The sequence below is a fragment of the Drosophila hydei genome, unplaced genomic scaffold, assembly GCF_003285905.1.
Source record: "Drosophila hydei strain 15085-1641.00,03,60 unplaced genomic scaffold, DhydRS2 tig00008144-arrow-arrow-pilon, whole genome shotgun sequence".
NCBI lineage: Eukaryota > Metazoa > Arthropoda > Insecta > Diptera > Drosophilidae > Drosophila > Drosophila hydei.
Genome location: NW_022045849.1, coordinates 349,099 through 368,237, shown reverse-complemented (window position 1 = coordinate 368,237; position 19,139 = coordinate 349,099). Strand labels below are relative to the sequence as shown.

The 19,139-nt window shown below is 41.0% G+C and overlaps 1 protein-coding gene across 2 annotated transcripts in view; it reads left to right on the top strand.

The window, feature by feature from the left end:
• Positions 1-19,139, top strand: part of LOC111602603 — a 39,293-nt gene that overhangs the window by 4,615 nt on the left and 15,539 nt on the right. For both annotated transcript variants that reach the window (XM_030225828.1, XM_030225827.1), the window contains exons 2-3: positions 11,540-12,806; positions 17,921-18,068. In XM_030225828.1, coding sequence (XP_030081688.1) covers positions 11,540-12,806; positions 17,921-18,068 — 1,415 coding nt within the window. The remainder of the gene's footprint in view (positions 1-11,539; positions 12,807-17,920; positions 18,069-19,139) is intronic.

The following is a 19,139-nucleotide window of genomic DNA, read 5'->3' as shown; positions in this document are numbered from 1 at the left end:
AGGGAGCAAGCATTGACTCAAAGAATTAATGAGTTAGCTAAACAAATAGCAGCAACAAGCTTTGCCACCCCACAAGTAGTAGCATATTCTGCTATAGAAATTAGAAACGATATTCACTGTGACGAGCCGCTAGATGCCGTCAAGTGCTTACCTGAGTTCGCAGGAGCACAGGAATCTTATGTATCTTGGAGGCAGGCAGCATTAGCCGCTTACGAGATCTTCAGACCACATAATGGCAGTTCTCGTCATTATCAGGCTGTCATCATTATAAGAAGCAAGATTAGGGGCCCCGCAGACGCGGTGCTGGCCTCATTTGGTACTGTACTGAATTTTGATGCGATAATAAATCGCCTAGATTTCACATACAGTGACAAGAGACCAATTCATGTCATTGAACAGGAATTAGGTACCTTGAGGCAAGGTGGCCTGTCCCTGCTTCAATATTACGATGAGGTGGAGAAGAAACTCGCTCTTCTCACTAACAAAGTTAACATGTCATATGAGCCGGCTTTAGCAAAGGGCCTATGTGAAAAATTCCGCGACGATGCGTTGCGTGTGTTCATATCGGGTCTCAAGCGCAGTCTTACAGACGTGCTCTTTGCAGCAAAGCCCAGAGATTTGCCTTCAGCACTAGCTCTCGCACAAGAAGTCGAGTCAAACCATGAAAGGTACGCATTCGCGGCTAACTTCGCAAAAAGTCTAGAAGACAAAGAGCGCAAGCCGCATGCAAAAGCACAGGGTCACCAACAGGAGAGGCATTCGCAACAAGCCGAAACACAAGCTAGCGGTACAAAGAATCCGCACTTTAGCAAGCAAAGCAGGGCCCCAGTGCAGTCTGACCAACGAAGCAGCAGGCAGCACAATAATAATGGCGCACCGGTGCCCATGGAGGTCGATCCTTCCTTCTCAAGGGTCTTGCAGCCCACTCAGGCCCCTGCTTACGCGAATAGGAAGCACCCCGCATCTGACCGCACAAGCGGTCAGAGGAATCAGCAGAGGCTGAATCACGTCACACAAGACGTGGGACAGGGGGCAGAGGCGTATGCTGATGCCGCCTCTAGCGCAGCGGCACAAATCAATGACGATAGTTATGACTCTGAAGCCCTCAATTTTTTAGGAGCAAATCCCTGCTACCCGTCATCAGACGAAGAGTAGCAGGGACTGACATGCGATTCCTCATAGACACGGGCGCGGCCAAGAATTTCATTCGGCCACACGAGGGGTTGAAAGGCGTCCGCTCGGTAGAGTCCCCCTTTAAAATTCATTCCATTCACGGCGAGACACAAATCACACACAAATGCTTTGTTTCAATGTTTGGGTTAAAGGCAACCTTTTTTATTCTGCCGGACTTATCAACTTTTGATGGGATTGTAGGCCTTGACCTGCTAAAGCAGGCAGCTGCTTCGCTTTGTCTAGCTTCAGGACAACTTAAGTGGGGTACGGAGGTCGAACAAATCACCTTCCACACGTGCAAAAATGTAAATTTCACGAATGTAGACTGTGCAGAGGCATCCCCTTTAGCTAGAAGTTCTTTTTTGAAAATGCTAAAAGCTAGACAAAAGGCCTTTGCGGACCCAGACGAGGCGTTGCCGTATAACACATCAGTCGTGGCTACCATTAGGACCACAGATGAGCAACCGATCTATGCCAAGCTTTACCCATATCCAATGGGAGCAGCTGATTTCGTTAACAAAGAAATCAAAGATCTGCTAAAAAATGATATAATTCAAAAGTCCGTCTCTCCCTACAATAACCCAATATGGGTAGTAGACAAGAAGGGTACTGATGAAGCAGGCAATAGGAAAATGAGGTTGGTAATGGACTTTCGTAAACTTAACGAAAGAACCGTGCCTGACAAATACCCTATACCAAATATATCAATGATATTGGGGAATTTGGGAAGAGCCAAATTCTTTTCAACATTAGACCTCAAGTCTGGATATCACCAGATCATACTCGCTGAACGCGACCGTGAAAAAACCGCTTTCTCTGTGAACGGGGGGAAATACGAGTTCAAAAGACTCCCCTTTGGATTAAAGAATGCAGCAAGCATCTTCCAAAGAACCATCGACGACATACTGCGAGAGCAGATTGGCAAATTCTGCTATGTTTATGTCGATGACGTAATCATCTTTTCAGAAGATGAGGAATCCCACATTAAACACGTGGATTGGGTCCTAAAAAGCTTATTTGAAGCAAACATGAGGGTCTCCGTCGAAAAATCACGTTTTTTTAAGAAAAGCGTGAACTTTCTTGGTTTCATAGTCACCAGCACTGGCGCCACGACGGATCCCGAAAAGGTTAGGGCAATACAAGAGTATCCAGAACCTAAAACACTGTTCGAGGTCAGATCATTTCTAGGCCTCGCAAGTTATTACAGATGTTTCATTAGGGACTTCGCCGCTATAGCAAGACCCATCTCGAATATCTTGAAGGGTGAAAATGGAACAGTCAGTAAACATAGGTCCAGAAATATAAAAGTTCAATTCTCTGAAGTGCAGCAAAGGGCGTTTCAGAAATTGCGCGATATTTTGTCATCCGAGAATGTAATGCTTAGGTACCCCGATTTTAAGAAGCCATTCGATCTAACGACCGATGCTTCGGCTCACGGCATAGGTGCAGTTTTGTCACAAGAGGGTCGTCCTATAACAATGATTTCAAGAACATTGAAGGACAGCGAGGTTAACTATGCAACAAATGAGAGAGAGTTATTGGCCATCGTATGGTCACTTGCCAAGTTAAGGCACTATTTGTATGGGGTGAAAGACATTAATGTCTTCACTGACCATCAACCCTTGACCTTCGCAGTTTCGGAATCCAATCCAAATGCGAAGATCAAAAGGTGGAAAGCGCGCATTGACGAGTCTAATGCACGTATCTTCTATAAACCTGGCAAGGACAATCTGGTTGCGGATGCCTTGTCAAGACAACAGCTCAACGCTGTAAATGAACAAGAGATTGAGTCCTGCGCAGCAACGATCCACAGTGAGGTATCACTTACCAACACCATCGAGACAACAGATAAGCCCTTGAACTGTTTTCAAAACCAAATAGTTATAGAAGAGGCGCGTTTCCCCTTAAAACGAAGTTTTATTCTTTTTGGAAATAAGAAACGCCACTTGGTCAACTATACTTGCGTCGAATCGCTGCTAGACGAGCTCGAAGATGTAGTTTCACCCAAATGCGTGAATGCTCTCCACTGTAATTTACACACGCTTGCAATGATACAAGATACATTGGTTCGAAGATACCCGGCCACAAAGTTCTGGCACTGCAAAAATCGCGTAGTGGACGTATTGGCAGTTGGAGAAAGAAGGGAAATTCTCACGGCCGAACATAATAGGGCCCATAGGGCTGCACAAGAGAATATTAAGCAGGTACTCTCGGAGTACTACTTTCCAAAGATGGCAAAAATAGCCAATGAGATAGTACTAAATTGCAAAACATGTGCTAGGGCTAAATACGATAGACACCCCAAAAAACAAGAGATTGGGGAAACTCCGATACCCTCACATGTAGGAGAGATGTTACACATAGACATTTTCTCCACTGACAGGAAATACTTTCTCACTTGCATCGACAAGTTCTCTAAGTTTGCTATTGTCCAACCGGTCCCTTCAAGAACCATCGTGGATCTGAAGCCAGCGTTAATGCAGCTGATGAATTTTTATCCAAAAGCCAGATCCATCTACTGTGACAATGAACCGTCATTGAACTCAGAGACCATCGTGACTATGCTCGCAAACAACTATGGGGTCAGCATTTCAAATGCACCACCATTGCATAGCATCTCGAATGGACAGGTTGAGCGCTTTCACAGCACTCTCTTGGAGCTAGCCAGATGCCTAAAGATCGATAAGGGCATAAGTGACACGGTAGAAGTCATTTTACTGGCTACAACTGAGTACAATAAGTCGATCCATTCGGTCATCGACCAGAGACCAGTTGATGTGGTTCAGGCTCAACCAGATGAGCCACAAGAGAAAATACAAGAAAAGATCAGAAACGCTCAGATGACGCTTAGAGCTAGGGAGAACGCAAATCGGCAGAATAGGGTCTTTGACGTTGGTGACAAAGTTTTGGTCAAGTCCAACCGACGACTCGGAAACAAACTCACACCTTTATGTGATGAGAAGGCCGTGGATGCAGACCTGGGGACCGAGGTCCTCATTAGAGGGAGGGTGGTCCACAAGGACAACCTAAGATGACTCTTGTTTTTTTTTATTTTTAAGCCACTAGGCAAACTTGTATAAGTTAGATATAGTTTTTCAATTTACTGTTAGCCACTTGGCATAGTTTTTATTAAACATTTTTGGTGGTGGGCAAACCTTTTAAAAAAAAAAAGGTTGCTAAAAAGAAAGGAAACAACCTTATTTCACAGGTTGGGATCCATAGTACTCCTTTTCTTATCAGTGGCTTCGGCACATGTCACCGACTACTCGCGTGCCAAGTACATTCCCATCATCGACGGCGAAATCTTGATATGGGAAGAATACGCCTACGTTAGGCACTCGGCAAACCTCTCAGAATACGTGCGAATTGTGGAAGAAACGGTCAAATTAATTGACATGTTCCCGCTATCCCACATGAAAAAACTTCTGAGTGTGGACACGGTACATCTACAAGACCTATTGGAGGCGTTAGGCACGCATCATAGAGTCGCCAGAAGTTTAGATTTCCTAGGGTCCATACTGAAGGTTGTGGCGGGTACACCTGATGCCAGGGATTTAGAGCAGACTAGATTTACTGAAAGGCAGCTAGTAAATGCCAACAATAGACAGATAGAAATAAACACTAGAGTTCAAGACCAGCTTAACCAGTTGACATTCACTGTCAATAAGATTCTCAAGATAGCCAAAAACTCACAAGTTGACACTAGCCATTTATTCGAGACACTATTGTCTAGAAATAGAATGCTGGTAATGGAGTTGCAAAATTTAATGCTTGCTATTACTCTTGCAAAGGCTAACATTGTTAGCCCAAACATTTTGGACCACTCAGATTTGAAATCAATTTGGCTAGAGGAACCCACCAACACTCCCATAGGAGATCTTATGTCCGTTGCGTCCGTAAAAGTCCTTCAATCCATTAACACTATACATTTTATAATTAAATTCCCAAAGATTAAACAAGCTTGCAGAAAAATTACGATTTATCCTGTCATTCACAAGAATTTCATATTGCGATTGCCTGACAACGTCATAGCCGAATGCGATGGAAAAACCCACACACTGCAGAGTTGCACCGCTTCACCTGGAGCCACCTTTTGTCGTCTGGCATTAGAGAGTTCATGTGCCAAAGAGCTCCATGCAGGTGGCACGGCACACTGTGAAATCCAGCCGAGCAACCTGGAAATAATCACCCACGTAGATGATGGAATCATCATTCTTAACGACGGGTCCGCAAGGATCCAGGTGGATAACGGCACTGAAATCCAAGTACACGGCACGCATCTCATTACGTTCGGGGACCGAGTCGCGATCAACGGGACTCTGTTTTACAACCACAACAACGTACGCAATAGAGTCCCGGGCATTGCCAACTCTCCCTTGCTGAACATCACTGCCAGCCAAGATGTCCTCAGCCTCCCTTATCTTCATCGTTTAAATGAACGTAATTTGGAGGAGATACAGCAATTCAAGAAAGACGCCGGAACTGATCAAGCTTATCGTGTGGCATTCATCATTGGAGGTATATGCTGTGCTTTAATCTGCATTGGCCTCACCCTTTGGCGGTTCATCGACGCAAGGAAGTCTGCGAAGCAATTACGAGAAGTCGTCGCCGGAATTGGGTCGGCCGAGGGCGGCCTTACACTTGAAGGGGGAGTAGTTAACACATAACATTTAATATAGGGTATTTCATAAGTTTATAATCAACCCTCGCTATCGCGTGTTTCGTAAGTTAAGAAACAGCCCTCGCAATTGCGACACTGCATACTTTGTATCAGCGCGCTATAACTGCAATGGTCAGCGGCGGTAACCAGATACTTTTGTTTACTGCAAGAGTTTCCGTTATTGCCTAAGATTGCTGAGTCGGCTTGCCGACCATGACATTGTGGTGTGATGCGAGTTTTGGCTTAGCTTAAGTGAAATATTCTATGTAGCTAAAAATCAGTTTTGCATTGAAGTTTGAAGAATAAACCCGCACTACTCCGGCACACCGCCGTAATCAAATTGTTATATTTCTGATCATTGCTGAGCCACAAGGCCAGTTAATAGAAAAGGGGGTGAAGTCAAACCCTCCAACATAATCATCATAAGAAGATTATAATTACCCGATCAACGCTGGACCTGCCACCGACGCCTAGCTCATAGCTGGACCAGCAACTTATTGATTAAGACTATAAATACCCGATCAACGCTGGACCTGCCACCGACGCCTAGTTCATCGCTGGACCAGCAACATATTAATTTATATATATATATATATATATATATATATATATATATATATATATATATATATATATATATATATATATAAACGTGCAAATATATATATGGGTCTTTTAGCAACCCCTTTGGAAACTTGCACAATTTGCCACCAAAACCCAATAAAGTCATTTCACAGTTAAAATTATTGTATTTGTTTGCCGAGCTGCTGTGGGTCCATTTGATAATTGCTTAAAGCTGTACCCATTCCACACACGGTCCCCAGTTGGAACAGTTTGTCATGGCCCGTTCCCCGTTGCGAAAACACATGCGAAAGCCATGTCGGGTCGCATATGTTGCTCAAAGTGATTATTTTCACTAAAAATAAACGAAATTAATGATTGATGAAGTGAGACAAGGGAGCGAAATGTCAGACATCAACACCAGAAGAAGCTGGGGAGGAATCCAACCAACCCCACCAACCATTCTCATTTCGATTCCTCCTGCCATTGCCGGTTCCTTTCTGAGCAAACAAAGAGTGAAACAGCAACATTTCAATCGTAATGAGCAGGGGAAAGTGTCACTTAATTGAAAGCAGGTGGAGTAGGTGTTCAGTGCCAAATGCATGTAGGATGGATGGATGGATGGATGGATGGATGGATGCTGGGTAGCCAGTTTCGTCTCTCCTTATAGCGCGCGAGTCCAGCCTTTTGTCGCAACCGCAACCAGACGGAAATCATAAAAATGTTGCATACACAAATATTTTTTATGTGTCTTGGTTCGCGTCTTCGTCTCGCCGGGTCGAAAATAATAATAAAATGCGAATAAAATAAAACAAACACAAGAAATAATATTTCTAAGACGAGTTTGGCAAATATTGAATACCCTTTATATAGCAATTGAACGATACGGCTGATATAAAAAATCATGGATGTGCTCCAAGAGAGTTTTTAACGTATGTCTACACTAAACTAACTGCTTAACGCCTGGATTCTATATTAAATATAAGATATAGTAATCCAATTTGTTTGATATAATATTTTGAGCATATGTAGGGAATATCATAGGGATATCTTTAAGTGTGCCAAAAACAAATCTGAATCAGAAACACAATCTGGAAAAGAAGACGTGGCTAAGCCAACACGATGCAGATCAGGGCTATATATGAAAATATAGTCTAATAGTTTCTTTTTTAGATTCGCGGACAAAATTGAAATGCCCAATCGGAAGAGTAACGAACAATAAATGCCACAAGACGCCAAGACGCGGGGCGCAGGAGGCGTGGCATGGCATGGGCGACCGTGCCACATATTTCGTTTATATATTTACTTGACAAGTTTCGCAGGAGTCGTCGACTGTGCGCCTCTTGCCAGTTGCCAGTTGCCAGTTGCTCATTGCCCCTTGCCCCTTGCCAGTTGCCAGTTGCCACTTGCGTCTTGGTTTGGGTCTCTTTCGCTTTTGGCGTCTTTTGCCATTTCAGTGCAGTGCAGGCCCCGGCGCTGCATGTCATCAACAACATCATCTACATCTCCACTCTCTACGTCTCGGTGTCGGACTACGTCTGCGTCTCCTTGCTCTGTCTACGTCTTCGGCTCCAACTGCGGCTCCGACTGTTGTCTGCTGTGTTCTATTTTATAGTCCAAACGTGATGGCAAAATGTGCCTGCTGCATATATTTTTATTTTCTTTTTTGTTTTCCCCGGGCTTTTCCCAATGCCTGCTGTGCTGTGCTGTGCTGTACGCAAGGCAAGGCGCCTTGCTTTGCCTTTCCTTGCATTTTCCTGCCGCGCTTTGGAAAAATAAATTAATGGGAAACATGCAAACATAAATTCGTTTTTTAGCTGTCAGGTGTTTCACATTTTAAACGTAAATTATATATAAAGCAGCAAACAAAATTATAATTCCGCCTAAATGTTTTATTGGCCACCGACTGCTGTCTGTCTGTCTGCCCGCCCGCCTGTCCGTCCATCCAACTCTCCCCCTGTCAGTATACCCTATAGACATTTATTTAGAAAGCAGGCAGCTCTGTTTCTCAATTTCTCACAGTTTTCTTTATTAAATCATTTATATCTTCAGGAGAATCAGTAAGTTCGTCTATAAAATAACAAAAGTTATAACTATAAATAAGTTCCACATAAATGGGACAATGGACCTTGCTTCAAGCCTCCACTTTTGCTGTGTAGCTTCAAAAATATTGATATATATTTAATAACTCTATTTTCTAAGAGATTTGGAGCAAATTAAATAATTAAAAAGAACTTGAAATAAAATAAAAACGTTTTCCGAAACAAGAAAGCAAGCATAAGCATAGGTTTATGTACAGGGTATCTTTGAGTCGTGGATTTTTCATTGTTTCTTTTATGCTTTTGCAGCAGCCAATGGATTTTTAATTTTATTTAAATTAATGATGAAGCTTATAATTGGCCTCGTTTTAGGTTTTTAGCTGGCTTCTATTCATTTTGGTTTTTATGTGGACACTTTACAGTGTGAATGGCAGCGACAACGTCAGCTTCATCTCCATCTCCATCACCATCAGCATCTCCATCAGCCTCTCCATCAGCATCCCCAACTCCTGCTCCATCTCAATCTTCATCACAATCTCTAGCTCGCATCTACATCAGGGCCTTTCTTTGGCTCGCTTTTTGAAGAGCATTTGACATGACTTGGGCTTCGCTTTTCGTGCGATGCGCTCTCTCAACTTTGATTATGACGTGAAGTTGGCCAAGTGCAAATACTTTGCTCGTACTTTTTAATTAACTTAATTAGCATAGATGATGGGCTAAGAAGAGCAGCGCTTACATAACATGGAAATTGCATTATATCTTCCTTGCCTCGACCTCCCCACAGTCCCCACTGTCCATCGTCTCGTATGGGAAAGTTGACAGAGAGGGCGAACTGTGTTTTCTGGCCTTTTGATTTGGGCCATGGCAGCCTCATACAATGCACAGGGGAAGCCAACTTCCATTCACATACTCCTCATTAATGTGCATAATGTTCTCGAAAGCTATACGAAGCGATTGCTCTTTTAAGTACCAGCAACACACTTTATCGCCTCCCCCACACCTCAGCTGATTTAGAATTCCTTGTGTTCACATTGAGATCCAACATGCTAATTGGTTATACTAATTAAAAACATTTCAATTGACTAACCAGCACCACTCCGATTTCGTCAGCCATTGTGGTAAATATATTATAAGGCCCGTCGAAAACCTTGTCGTACCTTACCTCACGTGCGGCACACGTTTCGTATCCACTGAATATACTCATAGGCAGATGAACAGTAAAGATTGTATGCAAATTGATATGCCTGCGCGAAAAGTATTTCACAATTAAGTCAAACGCGATGCGATGTGGTTTTGGTCTCCATTTCATTTGGAATTAGTTAAATTTTTATCAATCAAAAGAAACTTTTATTATGGTTCATTCTGTAATTTACGTAACATCTCTTGCTTTTTCTTCAATCAGTCCATCAATTAATTGTCAATCAAAAAGAGTGTTTTCAAATTACCCTTTAATATGTATTCGGTTTTCTTCCTTTTATCAAAAATGTTGTTTAGCTGCAGCTTTTCAATCAGCCAATCAAATGAAATATTCCAAAATTGCTTTGATTGTCAAATATCATTTATCGAATATTCTAAAATTACCTTGGAAAGTAAACATTTAAATTTCATAATCAATCAGTCAATCAAAGCTGCCGTTCCTTTTCAGTCGCTTTTTAATCAGTCAAGCATATAATATATTTCAAAATTACTTCGACTTTCAACTTTTCGTTCTTTACACTCTGAGGTGTGAATTGATCAGTCACTCATCAATCACTCAATCAATCCAAACAGCAGAGTGTAGGGTACCAAATGTCTCTTGCTCCATTTTAGCTAGATTTACATACATAATTAATGTTTTTTCTATAGTCATGATTATTGCTTCTCTTTTGATGGTTGATTCCACAAATTATGTGCCACGATTTTTTCGATTTTTTCGATTTTAAATTATGTGTCTAAGATTTCTTTCCTTTTTTCTCTTCATTTAAATTTTAGTCTGTTTTTTCTTATAATAGTTGCTGCGGCACGTCTCAGAAAAAAAATATAATCTCTCAAGTGGTTGTTGGTGTTGCTCTTGTTGATGTTGTTGCTTGGCACCCGATTCCCCCTCCTCATTGCCCTCTGCCCGAGGGCGCTAAATGCAGGAAAACAAAAAGAAATAACGGAAGAGGCCGCGCAACACCGGAGACACAAAAAATTTGTATAAGAAATCTATAAATTTTGTCTTAATTTTTTCTCTGGTTTCGTTTCGTTTTTTTTTGTTTTTTGTCTTTTATAGCGCGTGATTTTTGATTTACGCGCCATTGGACATTTTATTTGGATTGGAGTGTTTGGTTTCCCAGAGCACATATTTATTTTTCTCTCATTTTTCCTCGTTGTATTTTTATTTTTATATTTATTTTTATTGCTTTTTAATGCGCCGCTGAGGAAGTTTTATTTCTGGGGGCAACTGCAATTCCCCCAATCGTTTTAACTTAGGCGCGCAGTGCGTGTGGATTGTTGAACAATGAATTTTCTTGGGATTATCTATGTGTGAGACATACTGTGTCAGTGTGTGTGTGTTTGTTATATTGTATGTAAATGTGCTTGTGTGTGACTGAGCTGGAGGCAGCGACACCAGCGCTGCGGTGGCGCTTTACTACAGGGTATACGAAGTGGTATAGTGCATTATAATTTTGACATCAACTGTGTAACGTATTGAAACAATTGCTTACAATCAACTTTAAAATATTCTAAAGTAAATGATTTGATATCGATTGATTGCCAAGTTGATTGACTACATTAACTGACTTACTGAGTAAAGGTTTAAATTTGGCTGATAAGGGTAACGAATATATAGTAGTCAGACTGATCTAAATCACTGATGATTGACATGTATACATGAGTGTATACATGTTTATGTATTAGATATTTCTGTTTGACTGACTGATGATTGACTATCAGATTTGAAAGGGTATTCAATATGCGGCCAGCCGTAGCTAACAAATTTCTGCGTTGTTTTAAATTCAAATGCGGCAATTGTCAGTATTTGCCACCTTCTTTCATATTTATGCTCTCATACACAATACATATATATTATGTATATAATAAACATAAAATATTCAACTCTTGTCTTCTGCAACCCACACAGAATACGCAGCAGCAGCCGCAGCAAGAGGAGGAGCAGCGGCAGCAGCAAATGCAGCTGGCAGTAACCGCAGTCAGGACGAGGGCGAACACGAACAGGAGCAGGACCTTAGCCACGTCCAAGGCGAGAGCTAGAGCCACGTCGTTAATCTATTTACCGCCTTTCTGTCAGCCATGTGGACACGTGCCTGCGGCAGCAGCAGCGGCGGTAGCAGCATCGGCATCGTCCAGCAGCTGTTCCTTGGAAACGACTTCTTGTTGCTGTTGTTTTTGTTGTAGTAGCAGTAGGGAACATAAAAATGATGATAAACATGCCACAGCGCCGACGGTGACAACCGCAGGAGCAGGAGCAGCAGCAGCAGCAGGAGTAGCGGCAACAACAACAGCAATAATGTGCCCCGTCTCAGTCGCAGTTTCAGCCTCAGTCTCAGCCTCATCCTCGCCAGCAACTGCTTTGAAGCTGGCAAACAAATTCCTGCAGCGTGATATTCTGTTTGGCGTGGCGCCTAGTTGCAACGATCTCAGACGTTCAACGCAATTAGTTATGCCAATTGTTGTAGGTGGCAGCAACAGCAGCAGCATCCGTGGCAGCGTCTCGGAATGTTTGCGACGCCAGCGACGTGAGCGTATGCGATTCGAGCGACAAAGTCAAGAGGCAACGCAGCTGGACACAATAAAACCAATCAGCGACGCAACAGCAACTAGAACTACAACAGCAACAGCAGCAGCAGCAGATGCAGCACTTGCAACAACAAATAGTTCGCAAACAACGACAACGATTGAGGAGAAGAAGTTGAATGAGCAGCTTGTTCAAGATGAAGATGAAGATGATGATGATGAATGTAGGTGCTATAACTATAACGGTGATATTAGTGTGCTGGAACGTCTAGAGCAACAGAAGGAGCAGGAAGCGCTAAAGAAAAAGCAGCGACAGCAGCAGCAAGAGAAGGAGCGACAGCAACAGCAGCAGACGCTGCCTGAGTGGTATCAACTTCCTAGCATTACGTGGCTAAAATTCTGGCAGCAGCAACTGTGCAACAGCAGCAGCAGCAGTGACGCCAGCAACTTCGCCAATGCGACAACGCTAACAACGAATATAACGACAACAACAACAACAGCAACAACATCAGCGACAACAACAACAATTGACAGGAGTTGGGGCAGAAGCTGCGGCAGCAACAGCATGACGTCGACAAAAAGTTGGCTGAGAGCACTGTGGCTGACGTTGCTGCTGGCCACGTCCGTTAGTGGCTGGGGAGGACGTCAAGACGGTGAGTAATAAGTGACCAATGCACAGATACCCCTTAAGATGCAAGCGAACAAAGACATATTACATAAAAATAAAATCTAATCTAATGGAAACTTATCGATTACTGATCGATTAAATAGAGTTATCCTGCTTAATCAATGAGAATTACAAAACACTTCCTTACACAACACTTATATACCCTACAACGCGATTGGCTAGGGTATCGGTATCAGAGCTGGAGTCAAAACGAAAAGTCGCAGAAAATGCGCGTAACGCATGCCGTTAAGTAGCGTTATGATAGGAATTTATAATTTGACTTGCGCCACAATGCCACCTCCATCCCTCCAATTCCCCCGTCGTCTTCATTGCCCCAACCCCCATCTCACAGCGTCCCTTTACAAGTGGCCATTCTTCCCTAACTTCTCTGTCGAACGACAACATTTCATTTAATTTTGAGCATAATTTTTAGTGGGCCGAGCGTCAGCTGCCTGCCACAGCTTGTGTCTGCGCCCAACCCCTACGAGCGATTGCCTCCGCCTGCCACCTCCCTCCACCCACGCTCTTCTCATTTGCGCCCCTCTGCTCGGTCATGCTCAATTGAATCCATAAGTAGTTTGTGACCACAGATCTGCGTGCTCGTATAATGCGTTTCAACTGTTTCTCCATGAGCGAATTTGCCCAAAAAAACAAGCTAGAGTACTTCAGGAATTGTTGTCTGACTAGAAGTTACTCCGCAATAACATTTCAAGTGGTTTAATATAAATTCAAACACATTCAAAAAATTTTAACAACATTTATACTCGTATTTTCAGTTGAAGCAATTGAATACGCCTAAATTACAAATCGATTATAGACACTTTACGAATAAGAGGTATTTTATATAATTCAAACCTTTTAAAATCTGACAGAAAAGAAGATTTTCTCAAAAACGTCATGAAATCAATATTTATCGATTCTGGAACAATTAAAGGAAATAAGAAACTATCCGTAGCCACAATTTAATATTTTAATTTTAATCTTTCGATTATCTTTTGAAAACCGTGACTATAAGTCGATATTTATCGATGGTAAAAATAATTTTGCTTCGGATTAGTTATTTGTTAGATTTTATTATCTGATATACCTACTTTCGTCTACTCGAACTGAAATATATGCTAATCTACCACTTTCAATGGTTACAGGGTATTCAAAAAAACAATTTTTTGGTTGAAAACAATAAGAAAACAACAGCAACAGCCATCGCAGCAGAAATAACAACAACAAATGGCAAATTGTACGGAAATTGCCCGAAACAAACAGGCAGCAACCGCCATCCGACCACCGACCGCTGACCATAATTCACTCAAGTTAGACAAAAGCATTTTCGGGCGTTACGTGAACCCCACCCGCTCTATCTGTTACCTCCTACTACCCCTACTTGCGTTTGCTAACCAAAACCGAAACGAAAGTCCAAAATTCCAAATGCAAACGCAAACGCAAATGAGTCTAAAACGAAGCGTCATGCTCTTTGAGCTGCCCTTGTGAGTGTGTGTGTGTGCGTGAGTGTGTACGCATGTGAGTATGTGTTTCGTGTGTGTGTGTGTGTTATGTAGCCATTGTCCCATCAATAAGGGTGGTCCAGCATAGCGCCCTGATAGTACTCAACGCCAAGCACTTAATGGGTCCACACCCACCACAAGGTGCAGGGTGCAGGGTGCAAGAGGGTTCCGGAAGTGGAGTGAGGGGCGTTTTAATTGGGTTAAGGAGCTGTTAGCGCGTTAAAGCTGTCATTACACATACAGATATCTAGACACAGTCGTTGAGAGATAAGCGCACACATGCTTAACAACTGTTTGTAGCTGCACAAAAAATGGCCTGTCATAATAATAATAATTTGGCAGGTGGGCAAACTAATTAAGTGTTCTTTGATGTAAGATAGTAAGTTGAACTATAAGCCTAACTCTAATATTTAGCATAACAAGAAATAGTAGTTTTCCTTCACAACTAGGTTACAGAACTTTTCCTAGAAGTAAACTTGTTTTAGAAATCGATAACATTTTCCTTATCGTATCTCCGTACATTACATCTGAAAATGTCATGCTGTCCTTAAATATTTTCTTGGATGTTTTTCATTCGATAGTTCGTGAGTGTTAAAATTGGTATAAAAAGTAATATTTACTTAGTATAATAATATTTTGCTAAACATCTGATGTGATTTGAGAGACGTGTAAAAACGCGAACAATCCGAAATCCTACTTTTGTAACCTAGCTAAAACTTAATTATGTTTTTAGTTCCAGATTGATTATATGTCTAACTTTTATGATGATTTGGAAATTGATTTATATGAGATATTTTCGATAATTTTATTCTATTATTAACTCTGACTCATTAATTACTTTTTTAAGTTTCTAAATTGGGATACGGCTCAAATCCATGACCTTTTTTATCGCTATGAACGTGCACTTAAAAGCACCCGGTTGATTTTTTATTAAAAAAGTTGCTTGCGCTCTCATTATAATTATTTTGCTTTAGGTTCAAGACCCGCAGCTTTGCTTTTACATTTTTAGCTACTTTTCTTCTTATAAATAAAAAAAACATCGTGAATATAGCTGATAAGGGTTTTAGGGCCACGATACAAGCTTAATGCCAGGCGATTGTCAGTTGATAAGAACAAAATGTCAATCGCAACTCTTTTTCGAGTTACTTAAATATTTGGCCAATCCAACCAGCCCAATCTAACAGGCGGCGCTGCGTTGTCTACTTGAGCCACTCTAATCCACGCAAAAAAAGTATTTTTATGCATGCCTGTATGCGTGCGTGTGTGTGTTTGTGTTTGTGCATGTGTATGTGTAAAGCCCTTCATTTCAACTGTCCATACGTATTTGCACGCTTGTCTGTCTCTCAATACCAACAGTCGTCCTTCCGTCCGTCCGTCCATTTGCTCGTTTATTTTTGTATTTCTACTTTTAGCGTGTAGTTTTGTTGGATTTTTATCCCGCGGCTATATTTCGGGGGTTGTTGTTATTGCTGTGGCAAGAGTATTGAATCATGTTGGAGCATTATGCACGGCACTTGAAATTGGCGAAACAATTACAATGGGTCGCACTGCGAAGTATGCTACACTTTATATACACACGCCCACGGTGCGTGAGTGGGCGAGCATAGAGATAGAGAGCGAGGAAGTGAGGCAGGGCAGGGCACGGTGGAGCAGGAGGGGGGACACATTATGACAGCTACCGCAACAACAGCATCGGTAGCTGAACAAATGTACAAGTCATTGGACAATGAAAGAGTAAGCAAAAAGGGGGAGCTGGTGCAGAAGCGAAGCGGGCGGATGGGCGGCTGGGCGGCTTCTCAATGCGGCTCAGAGTTCACAGCGATTTGCTGATCCTGCGCAGGAGCACCTTTTGTTTGCCACAAATGGGAAAAACAACAAAATGAAAATGAAAAAAATAAAATAAAATAAAATGGAAATGGAAAAGAACAAAAGCAAGAGCAAAAGGAAAAAATAAAATAAAATAAAGTAAAGTAAAACAAAATAAAAGAAAGCAAAGAAATAATAAAATAAAATGTGTATAGCTTGATGTGTGCGTGTGTGTGCTTCTGGGTGTGTGTGTATGTGTGTGTGTGTTGATTCGTGCGCACATTCGTCTCTACTTTTGCGACTTTTGTGCATTTGAATGCGTAGAGCACTCGGCACTTCGGTTGTGTTTTTTGGGTCCACCCTTAAGCCCAGCCCAGCCCGGCACAAACTCTGGCAGAAAGCTATTTGAGGGTGGTTTTACCATTTTCTAGCCATGTATGTGTGTATGTATGTATGTATTGCATTGGTTATACTTATTGTTTGTGCTCAGTGTGTATGCTTGTGTTTGTGTGTGTGTGTTTGTAAGTGTGTGTAGCATGCCTTGAGCTAACGGTTCCTTTTTCCTTTTCCTTGCTCTATGCATTGGCTCTCTCTCTTTCTCTCTTTATGCTCTTTTTAATATTCACAATTGCCATTTCGGTAGTTTTTATATGTGTATATATTATATATATATATATATATATATATATGTGTGTGTGTGTATGTATGAGTCTGTGTGTGCGCGACATTATTATTATTACGAGCCGTTTTCTGGTTTTGCTGCTTGTTCAACTTATTTATGAGCCTTTGCGTCGTAGCAGAGGGTCGTAAATTTTTGGTCTCTAAGAGCCACACACACACGCAGAACTCAACACAGACACACGCACACTATTACAAGCTGACACTTATGCGCACGCACTTAAATACAATCATAATAACAATAATTGAAACAATTTATAAATTAAAAAGCCACAAATCTTGGCATCAGAATTGACATTACTATTAGAACTGAAATACGAAAACTGTTCACAATGGCATTATTTATTTTGGTGAGGTACCAGATTGTACATTGTTATACCAAGTACCGAATGCTGATGAGAGGGGATATCGGGGTCTGTGTGCTATAATTTGGAATCAATCACTTAACTGTCAGTCAATTAATCAATCAGTCATCAGTCAGTCTAATAATCATTACGTAAGTCGATCAATCAATTAGTCAGTCAATCAATTAATCAATCAATCAGCTAATTAACCTAATTGTCAGTCAATGAATCCAATTTTCACTTAATCAAATGACTGATAGTTCAATCAGTCAATCAACCATCAGTTAGTCAATCAATCAATTTATTGAATTGTTCTAATGAATGATGAAGTCAGTCAGTCGGTCAATCAAGCAATCTACAGATCTTTGATTTATTCAATAAGTTCTTCATTTGTGTCATCAATCAGTGAAACAAAACCGAATACTTTCAGTTACAGAGTATTTTACCGTCGTTTCAATTTGCTTATAAATATTTCTTCATTACTTGATTATTATTAAAATATATTTTTTGGGCAATTGCTCTTTTATGTTGCAAGTTGCTCTTCTTGATATTCTGATTGCTGTTGTTGGTGTCGTTAAATGAACAATGGACCACAATTGAGGTCACATGCTGCTCACACCCAACAGACTCGCAATTGGGGAATATAAGTATATAGCTCACTTATGTATGTGGCTATTAAAATCTACATTAATAATTTATTCGACTGCGTTGGGCTTTTGGTTTATTCGGTTTGTTCTTATTAATAATATGTATACTTTTTCGACTTGCAGCGCCTACAAATTGCACATTTCCTGCTCGATGGGAGGGCTCCTGGTTTTTATCTGGCTACCAGCAATCCATACACATCAAGGGCTCGCAATTCAGTTATCGGGGCAGGTGCGCCGCCTCGGATGGTAACAAATATCTGATTGTGGATGAGTAAGTACCATTAAATACAGTTTGACGATAAAAGTTTATATATATGCTAACATCTTGACTCAAAATATGCTTGGCTGGCAAATAGATTGAATGAAAATAAGAAAAGCAGAAAACAGAAAGAATGAAGAAAGACGTTGAAGATGTTCAAGCAGATGAACTTGATGAAACAAATGAAGATGAAAGCAGCAGATGAAGTAGCAGATAAAGAAGAACAGGCGTCAAAAAGTACTTGTACTTAAACTTGTACTGCCTCTAGCTTGTCATAGCTCCCCTCGACTTTTTATTTCCTGTTTCTAGGTTATGTTACCTATTTTTTTCCTTTTTTATTTTTTTTTTTGGTACATTTTGTAGCATTTGACTTTTGAGTGTGCGCCAAGTGGCAATAATTGAATAAAGTTTCGTTTTGCTAAGGTACCATCCAAGCTCAAGCAGTCACTCGCTAGGCCAGTAAAAGGCAGTAGCACTACACTCGGAGAAAAATCTGATAACGAATAGCAAAGCAATAAGTTAGAGATTGAATTGACAAAAGCTAATTAGTCAATTTTTAAGCTTGAAATGATATGATTCAGATTTTAGTATGAAAATGCTTATAATAAGTATTTACTTCACAATTCAAGTCGTCATATTTTTAGTAGGGAAATATATCAAGTCAGTTTTGCTTTAAGCAATTTGATGCTTAATAAAAGTTTAAAATATAACATTAATATTTATTATTAAAAATATATAAAAACATATATTTTTTGTTTATTTTTAAAAAGTATTTTCTACCTCATTTAAAATGGACTGTAAATTCAATACTTCCTTAAAGTTTAATTGCAAGTCTCACGAAATATATTAAAATTTTAGTCCACGCGTCATTTTCTCTGAGTGTAGCTGTAAACCGATTAAGTAGGAACATAAAACGCTGGAACATGGGCGCCAGTTGCTCTCACACAGAGACACAGACGGAGGCATAGTTAGATATATTAGAGTAGACTGGAAACCTGTCCATTGAGACATCTGCTCTCAACTTTGCCTACGAAACGAGTTTGTAGAACTCTCGTTATCTCTGTCTCTCTCTCTCTCTATCTA